The 9,233-nt window shown below is 38.3% G+C and overlaps 1 protein-coding gene across 1 annotated transcript in view; it reads right to left on the bottom strand.

Annotated features, from left to right (window-relative positions):
* KCMF1 (potassium channel modulatory factor 1) overlaps positions 1-9,233 on the bottom strand; it is an 84,374-nt gene that overhangs the window by 48,596 nt on the left and 26,545 nt on the right. The window contains exon 2 of the mRNA XM_007948903.1: positions 2,960-3,127. Coding sequence (XP_007947094.1) covers positions 2,960-3,127 — 168 coding nt within the window. The remainder of the gene's footprint in view (positions 1-2,959; positions 3,128-9,233) is intronic.

Genomic DNA, 9,233 nt, shown 5'->3' with positions numbered 1-9,233 from the left:
AAGCCAGTCGAAAAAAAAAAAAAAAGAAACTACATACTATATTATTCCAACACTACAACATTCTGGAAAAGGCCAAACTATGCCGCTATTGTTGTTAGTTGCTTTCAGGTTGGCCCTGACTTATGGTGCCCCACGCACAACAGAATGAAATGCTTTCTGACCGTGTGATGAATGCCATCCCTATGATGAGCTGTATACTGCACTGTTGTGATCTATACTTTTTCCACTGGATGTTTTTCAAAAGTAAGTAACCAGGCCTTTTTTCCCTAGTCGGCTCTTCTGGAAGCTGTGCTGAACCTGTTCATCATTATAGCAACATGCAAACTACCACTGACATGTGCACTGGGTAGGAATCAAACCTGGGCCTCTCACATGGAGATGGTGAGAATGCTACCACTGAAGCCCAACTATATGACATTCTGGAAAATGCAAACTTAAAGAGGCAGTGAAAACATCAGGGGGTTAGGTGAAGAGGGAGGGATGCACAGGTGGAACATAAGCATTTTTAAGGCAATGAAACTATTTGGTACGGTACTATAATGGTCAATTCAGAACATTACGTATTTGTCAAAACTCACAGAACTATACACATACAGAGTCAAATTGAATTTAAAATACGGACTTTCATTTAAAATAATGAATTGGTATTGGTTCATCAATTGTAACAAATGTATCACAAGAATGCAAGATTTTAATTAGAGAATAATGTCAGAAGCGGGGGGTGGGGGGTGGGGGGTGGTATACTGGAACTCTTTGTACTTTCTGTATAATTCTGTAAATTTAAAGCCGCTCTAAAAAAATATAGATTCCAAAGCTCTGCTTTTGAAGATTTTGATTCCCATCCATCATCTACCATCTAGTTATTGATGTAAATATATCATACATAGGGGTGAAGAGTGGCTTAAAGAATCATTGTTCTTCATTTACCTCAAGTAGATACACTCCTTGGAGAGAACAATCATGGGAGAAAGAAGGCCTGCTTATGCACAGGGAGACAGCTCAGGTGGCAGGAGTCCATGGAGGGATGGACAACTATGGGGAGGAAGTGGGAGGGGAGCTGTTGCATTGTGGTAAACTGTGGTCAATGTCATGAGACAAAGTATATGTGAACTGCTGTATGGAATGTGAATTTGCTATGTAAATCTTCACCCAAATCACAACTGAAAAAAAAAAAAAAAAAAGAATCACTGTTTTTAAAGATATTTAAGGTCCCTTCCTGACCTCAGATTCTATGACTGTATAATTCTGGTCTGATTTAAGACCTTTATAACTAAAAAGCTTAAAATGCTCTGATTTTTACTTTTAGCCATAATATTTTCTTACGCACAAATTTTAGCCTTCTCTCAGACAAGTGTGAGAAACACTAAGTATGTTCCATTCTTGTGTTATCGAGTGACAGGATTAAGAAATTACAGCATAAAGCATTTATAAGGTTTTCTTAGCCTACAAGCAACCACCTAGATGCAACAATGGGTCTCTCTTCATCCAGAGCAAAGAAGAATGAAGGAAACCAAAGACACATGGAAACAATTAGCCCAAGAGTGGACGAGAACTTCAGTCTATATGAATGACGATGAGATCAGAAGAACTAGATGGTGCCTGGCTACCACCGTCAACCACTTGGAAAGGGATCAGTATAGGAGATCCTGATAGAGTGGGAGAATAATGTGTAACAAAAGTCAAAATCATAAAAAAGACCACGATTACTGGTCTGATAGAGCCTGATGAGACCCCTGAGACTACAGCCCCTAGTTTGGCTTCTAGCCAAACAACAGACAGGATTAGAGGGTGAACATTTACATTGGGTAGATATACTCTGTGATAGTTGGAGCTGTGTGTCAATTTTCCGGGACCACAATTCTGTGTGGTTTAAGCAATTGTGATGTGGGTTGTTCCAGTGATGGGATCAGATGTATATGTTTTGAGCAGTCAATCCATTGAAAGAGAGTTTTCCTAGGGGTGTGGCCCGCTTCTAGTATATTTATGGGTATCATGGGAAAAGAGACACTCTTCTGTGGATCGGGATTCTGTTGCGCTGTCTGCAACTGTCTGTGAGCGAGGAATCCACCATTCGGCCTGGAGATCTTGGATTCGTCATTCATTGGAGTCAACAGCCAGTATACTGCCTGCCAACCTTGAGCTCCTCAGCCCCTGCAGCTGCATGAGTTGGGAAAAGCCTCCAGCTTGACGTTTGATCCAAGAACTTGGGACATGCCAGCTCCTATAACTGTGTGAGCCATTTTCCTAAGATAAATTTCCCTTTCTCTCTCTATATAAGCTTTACTGGTTTTGTTTCTCTAGAGAGCCCAGTCTAACACACACTTACTTCTTAGAACAAGTAGTCAAGGGAGAACAAAAGGGCAGTGTTTGCATAGGGAGATAGCTCAGGGGGCAGGAATGTATAGGAAAGAAGGACACGGGGAAGAAGTAACTGCAAGGAGGGAGTGAGAGAGGCTGTTATACTGTGCTGAATTGCAGTTGATGTCATGAAATAAAATATGTATGAACTGCTGTATGGAAAATGAATTTGTTCTGTAAACTTTCACCCAAATCATTAAAAAAAAAAAAAAAAAGTATGTAGTTTTTCTTAAGGATAGACAATGTCTTCTAATCAACTGTAGAAACAAAACACCTTCCTAATAACTAGAACAAGCACTTGTACTTGTGTACTGTTAGCAAGAACAGTCAGATTAACTTTATTCTTTCTTTACGGAGGAACTTTTCCATTTCATGCCTTGTTATAGTTGAATAAATTTCTGAATGGTTTACATAAACAAGTAAACTGTGATTAAGAGACAGAATTACTTAGAACATAAAAGTAATGTTCATTTTATTTTTAATGAATTTGAGGCCTCAAGTATGATATTGGGGATAGTTTTAGAATATTTTCCTTTATTTCTTCACTAATATACACACATGAAGTTCTAAATGATAATCCATGAAAATGTTAATTACTTACCAAAATCTACCCTCGTTAATATGCACTGCATTGGGTGGTCAGTTGTATGTCTTGTTGTTGTTGCACCACTTTCATAACAAGATGCACAAAGATCGTAATCGTAGCAAATTAAACACTTGTATCTGCGACCTCGAAAATTTCCTTTTAAACATGCATCACAGCTGACACCTATAAAGAAACAAATATCTTTAATTAGCAGCTACAAAAGGCCATTCTCCATTTCATTTTCATGAAATTTTTAATGTGTTTAACTTTTTATTTTTCTTTCTAAAATAACTAGAATCAACATAGTGAAAATAATATATGAATATCCAACAGTACAGTGAATTAATTACCCTGACTTAAATACTCCTGGTGAAAATAAAATATTTGATAAAATACAAAAACACCTTTTAAAAGGCCTTGATGAGCTAGCAAGAGGGCAAAAACCCAGTGCAAAAGGAAGCATTAAAGGTAAAGCTTTTAACCTTGAGGGCATGACATATGCCAAAACAGGTAAAAACCTGAGCTTAGATTTCATAGCACTGCAGGACAAAGGGCAGGAAGCAAAGACCAAGGCCTACTGAGGGTATAGAGTCTAACAGACTCTCTCATAAAGCTGACACCTCAACATACCCTCAATGTACTGATGCCCTAAAAATCTTCCCTAAACCAAAAACCAAACCAAACTCAATGCTACTGAGTCGATTCTGACTCATAGCCACCGCTATTGGGTTTCTGAGACTGTAAATCTTTATGGAAGTAGATTTTCCCATCTTCCTTCCACAGAGCGGCTAGTGATTTTCAGCCACAGACCTTTTGGTTAGTAGCCAACTGGCTCATCCACTATGCCACCAAAGCTCCTTAGAAATCTTCCCTAGGGGGTTACAAAAAGTGCCTAAGTAAGGAGGACATCCAAAACGATAACAATACCACCACCTCTGAAAATCCCTAACCACACACTACCCTTCTTATAGGTTTATAGCCTTGATTCAAACTAAAAGTTGTTCCAAAAGTGGTCTTAAATTAATACTGCTACCAAGCATCTAGCAGAAATAAATTTTCAAGAAATGAGTTCATAACTGCTATATCAAAAATGAATTTGCTCTGTAAAAATTTTAAAAAGGAAGAAATGACTCCATAGTTCAAATCACAAAATACACACACACACAAACACACACACCAAAAAAACTAGTAGAAACAGACTGCCAGTCGCTTAATTCTCAGTCAAATGATAGGCATGTGAACTGAACACCTACACCAGGGAGTTGCACCTCTTAGAACAACCTACCATGGGAAATCTGAAGGGCAGCATTTGCACCTGGATGAAGGTAGGAAGGTAAGAATGCACAGGCAAGGACACAGAAAAAGAAGTGGGAAGAGAGCTGTTACAGCATTGGGAATGTAATCAGTGTCACAAAACTATAAACTGCTAAATATAAAAACAATCTGCTTTGTAAAATTTTACCCAAAATAAAAAGTTTTTTTTTTTTTTTTAAATCACATGTTATGACCAAAAATAAAGTAAAGATTGCTAAGGGAGAAAAAAGAAAACTGCAAGATCACACTGTAAATGAATTCATATCAAAACAGAAAACAAATAATAATGTGTAATATGTTAAAAGAAATAAAAGAGAAGCTTGAAAAGAGGAGGTAGTCAACAGATTTTAAAATGAGCCAAATAAAACTTCTATATATAAAAAAACACATCACTGAAGTTTAAAACTCAATGGGAAGGCTTAATGGTAGGAAAAGCCTTTTAATCACAGATGGTATGCTTATGTATATAGAAAATCCAATTAACAACTCAAGGCTGCTAGACATGAAGACCAGTTTCATGAAAATTGACTGTATTTCTTCATTCCACAAAGAGATAGAAAATACAGTATTTAAAAATATGCCACTTGGATCTTAACAAAATAATGGGCAAGGGAATGGAACAGGCATTTCTCCAAAGACATAAAAATGACCAATGTTGTTGTTGTTAAGTGCCGTTGAGTCGTTTCCGACTCATAGCGACCCCATGCACAGCAGAACGAAACACTGCCCGATCCCGCGCCAGCCCCACAATCCCTGCTATACTTGAGCCCATCATTGCAGCCACCGTGTCAATCCATCTCGTTGAAGGCCTCCCCCTCTTTCGTTGACCCTCCACCCTACCAAGCATGACATCCTTCTCCAGGGAATGGTCCCTTCTTATAACATGACCAAAATAGGTGAGACGAAGTCTGGCCATTCTTGCTTCTAAGGAGCATTCTGGCTACACTTCCTCCAGGACAGATCTGTTAGTTCTTTTAGCAGTCCACAGTACTTTCAGCATTCTTCGCCAGCACCACAGCTCAAAAGCATCAACTCTTCTTCGGTCTTCCTTATTCATTGTCCAGCTCTCACATGCATACGAGGCAATTGGAAATATCATGGCTTGTGTCAGGTGCACCTTAGTCCTCAAGGAGGTATCCTTGCTCCTCAGCACTTGATACAGTTCCTTCCCAGTTGACTTTCCCAATGCTACACGTCGTCTAATGTCCTGACTGCTGCTTCCGTTGGCATCGATTGTAGAACCAAGCAACGTGAATTCTTTGACAACCTCAATCTTCTCTCCATTTATTGTGATGCTGCTCATTGGTCCAGTTGTGAGGATTTTTGTTTTCTTTATGTTGAGATGTAATCCATACTGCAGACTGTATTCTTCAACCTTCATCAGTAGGTGCCTTAAGTCATCCTCACTTTCAGCAAGCAAAGTTGTATCGTCTGCATATCTCAGGTTGTTAATGATTCTTCCTCCAATCCTGATACCACGTTTTTCTTCATATAGTCCAGCTAAATGACCAATAAGTATGTAAAAAGATGCTCAACTTCATTTGTTAACGAGATAAATAGAAATCAAAACAATGAAAAATACCAAGTGCTGGTAAGGATATAGAGAAATGGAACCCTTGTACATCACTTGGTGGGACTGTAAAATAATGTGCAGTCACTGTGGAAAACAGATTAGTAGTTCCTCAAAAAAGTTAAACACAGAACTACCATATGGCCCAGCAATTGCACTCCTGGGTGTATACCCAAAGGAACTGAAAGGAGGGACTCAGACACTTGAACATCAATGTGCATTCCAATATTACTCATAATAGCCAAAAGGTGGAAACACGGCAAGTATCCAGCAGATGAACAGATAAGTATTTGTACAATGGAATTTTACTCAAGTCAGAAAGAGAAATGAAGTTCTGATACATGCTACAACATAGATGAACCTTGAAAACATTATGCTGAGAGTGAAATAAGTCAGACACAATAGGACAAATATTGTATGATCTCACTTATATGAAATATCCAGAAGAAACAAACATAGAGACCAAAGTTTATTAGTGGTTACCAGGAGTAGTAGGGAGGGGAAAACAGGCGGCGCGTTGCTTAAGGGGTGCTGATTTCTGTTAAAAGTGATGAAAAACTTTGGAAATGATAATGGTAATGGCTATACAACACAGTGAATGTAATAATGCCATAAACTGTATACATAGAAATGGTTGAAAGGGCAAATATTTTGTTATATGTTATTTCACCACAATAAGATTTAAAACAAAAAGAAAAAAGATGCCATTTGTAACAGCATTAAAAAAAAAAAAAAGTTCTTATGAATAAATGTAACCAAAGATTCAAATCTTTACAAATTAGCAAAAATTTATTCAAAGACTTTTAAAAATAGAAATAACAAGCTGATAGACTATAATATTCAATACAATAAAACAGCAATTCTCTCCCAAAATGGAATATTGATTGAATTCAATTCTAACCAAAATTTAAAAAGTTTTTTTTTTTTAATGGAGCATAAGCTGATTGGAATTTTTATGTAAATTCAAAAGGGCTAAGAAGGTTAATATACTCATGATGAAAAATAAGATGAGTTATGATATGGTGCTTAACATATCAAAACCAACCAACCAACCAAAGACACTACCATAGAGTGGATCCTAACTCACAGTGACCATGGAGGACAGAGCAGCACTGCCCTGTATTGTTGTTCTTCCTAGCGCCCATTGAAATCTTTGCCTATTTTTCTACTGAATGTTGGTCTAAAGCTGTAAATATTTACAGAAGCAGACTGCCACATCTTCCTCCTGCGGGGCAGCTGGTGGGTTCAAGTTGCCGACTTTTTGGTTAGCAGCTGAATACTTTAACCACTACACCACCAGGGCTCTTTCCATATTAAGAACTATTATAAATCTACAGTAATTAAGATAGAATGGTATTGGAATAGGGGCAGTTATATACGTAATTTCTTTTCTATTTTGGTAAAAACATATATAAGGCATTTGCCAGTTCAACCATTTTTACATGTACAATTCACTGACACTGATTACATTCATTATGTTATGCAATCACCACCATTATCCTTTTCCAAATTATTCTACCATCACATTTTGAAATTTGCCTCTGCAACACTGTCACTGTAGATTAGTGGGGAAAGGAGGGAACAGATAATAAATGGTGTTGGGGCAGCTGATTAGCCAGCCACATATGGGGAAAATAAAATTGGATCTCCTCATATCCGACACAAAAAAAATCAATTCCAGATGGTTTAAAGGCAAATACAAAAAGAAAACAAAAAAACCTTAAGACTATATATGCCTACTGCCACTGATTCAAAGGAGCTCTGGTGGCACAGTGAATATAAAGGCATTTGGCTGTTAACCACAAGGTCAGCAGTTCAAACTCAACAGCTGCTCCACAGAAGGAAGATGAGGCAATCTACTTCTGTAAAGATTTACAGCCTTGGAAACCCAATGGTGGTCACTATGAGTTGGAACTGACTCAATGGCAGTGGGTTTGGTTTGGTTTTTGGCCACTGAGTCAATTCTGACTCACAACAACGCTATCTATAGGAAAGAGCAGAAATGCCCCAGAGGGTTTCCAAGGCTGTAAATCTTTATGGAGGCAGACTGTCTCATCTTTCTCACACACAGCAGCTGGAAGGTTCAAATTGCCTACCTTTTGGTTATCAGACAAATGCCTTAACCACTGCATCACCAAAGCTCCTAGAAGATGACAATATAAACAAATACAGACAAATATTTTTATGCTGAGAATAAGTAACAATTTCTTAAATTTCACACACATACACAAACCATAAACTAAAACCCACTGCCATCAAGTTGATTCTTATTCATAGCAACCCTATAGGATAGAGCATAGAAGGAAGATTGGGTAATCTATTTCGATAGTGATACCGTCTCGGAAACTCAAGGAGGGGTCATTATGAGTTGGATCTGACATGATGGCAGTGAGTTTTTTTTTTTTTTTTTTTTAAGATAGGGTTTCCAAGGCTGTAAGTCTTTACAGAAGCAAACTGCTATTTCTTTCTCTCATGGAGCAGCTGACAGGTTCTAACTACCAACCTTTAGGCTAGCACCTGAAAAGAGATAAATTTTAATGACATTAAAATTAAGGCATTTTCTTCACTATTTGACATCCTAGAATAGCTGAAAAGACAAGGGCTAGAAACGAGGTGATATGTGCAACATACATAAAAGACAAAGTTTAGTATCCAAAATACATGAAGAAATCTTACGTATCAATACCACCACTTGTGTTTCATGTTATCTTACTATGCTGGCTTGCAGGCTGCTGGAATGCTGGATGTTATGCCAACGGTATTTCAAATACCAGCCCATGGTGGAAGTGTTTTCAGCAGAGCTTCCAGACTAAAAGAGACCAAGAAGAAAGGCCTCGTAATCTACTTCCGAAAATCAGTCAATGAAAACCTTATAGATCACAAAAGAATACTGTCTGTCTCACTTGTTTTTGGACGTGTCATCAAGGCAGATCAATCAAGGGCATCATGTATGAAGCAGAGGGCCAACAAAGGTGTAACATACCCTCAGTGAGATGGACTGGGACAGGAGCCACAATGATGGACTTGAGAGTGACACAGAACCGGGCAATATTTTCTTCTGCTGGACATAAGGTCATGAGTAGGAGTCTAATCGATGGCAGGTAACAATAATATATCAATAAGAAAATGGCCAACATTCAGTAGAAAAAAGGCAAAGACTTCAATGGGCACTACTAGGAAGAACAATAAACACAATGGCTAATAGATGTAATAAGAACTCCTTGGTCATGAAAGTAATATACACAAAATGATCATGAGCCATCATTTATTTGTTGTTGTTAAGTGCCGTCGAGTCGTTTCCGACTCACAGCGACCCCATGCACAGCAGAACGAAACACTGCCCGATCCCGCACCAGCCCCACAATCCCTGCTATACTCGAGCCCATCATCGCAGCCACTGTATCA

The sequence above is a fragment of the Orycteropus afer genome, unplaced genomic scaffold (assembly GCF_000298275.1).
Source record: "Orycteropus afer afer isolate SDZICR_OR568_19922 unplaced genomic scaffold, OryAfe1.0 scaffold00231, whole genome shotgun sequence".
NCBI classification, from domain to species: domain Eukaryota; kingdom Metazoa; phylum Chordata; class Mammalia; order Tubulidentata; family Orycteropodidae; genus Orycteropus; species Orycteropus afer.
Note: the sequence above shows the minus strand (reverse complement) of the source record. Positions and strands in the feature narration are given on the sequence as shown.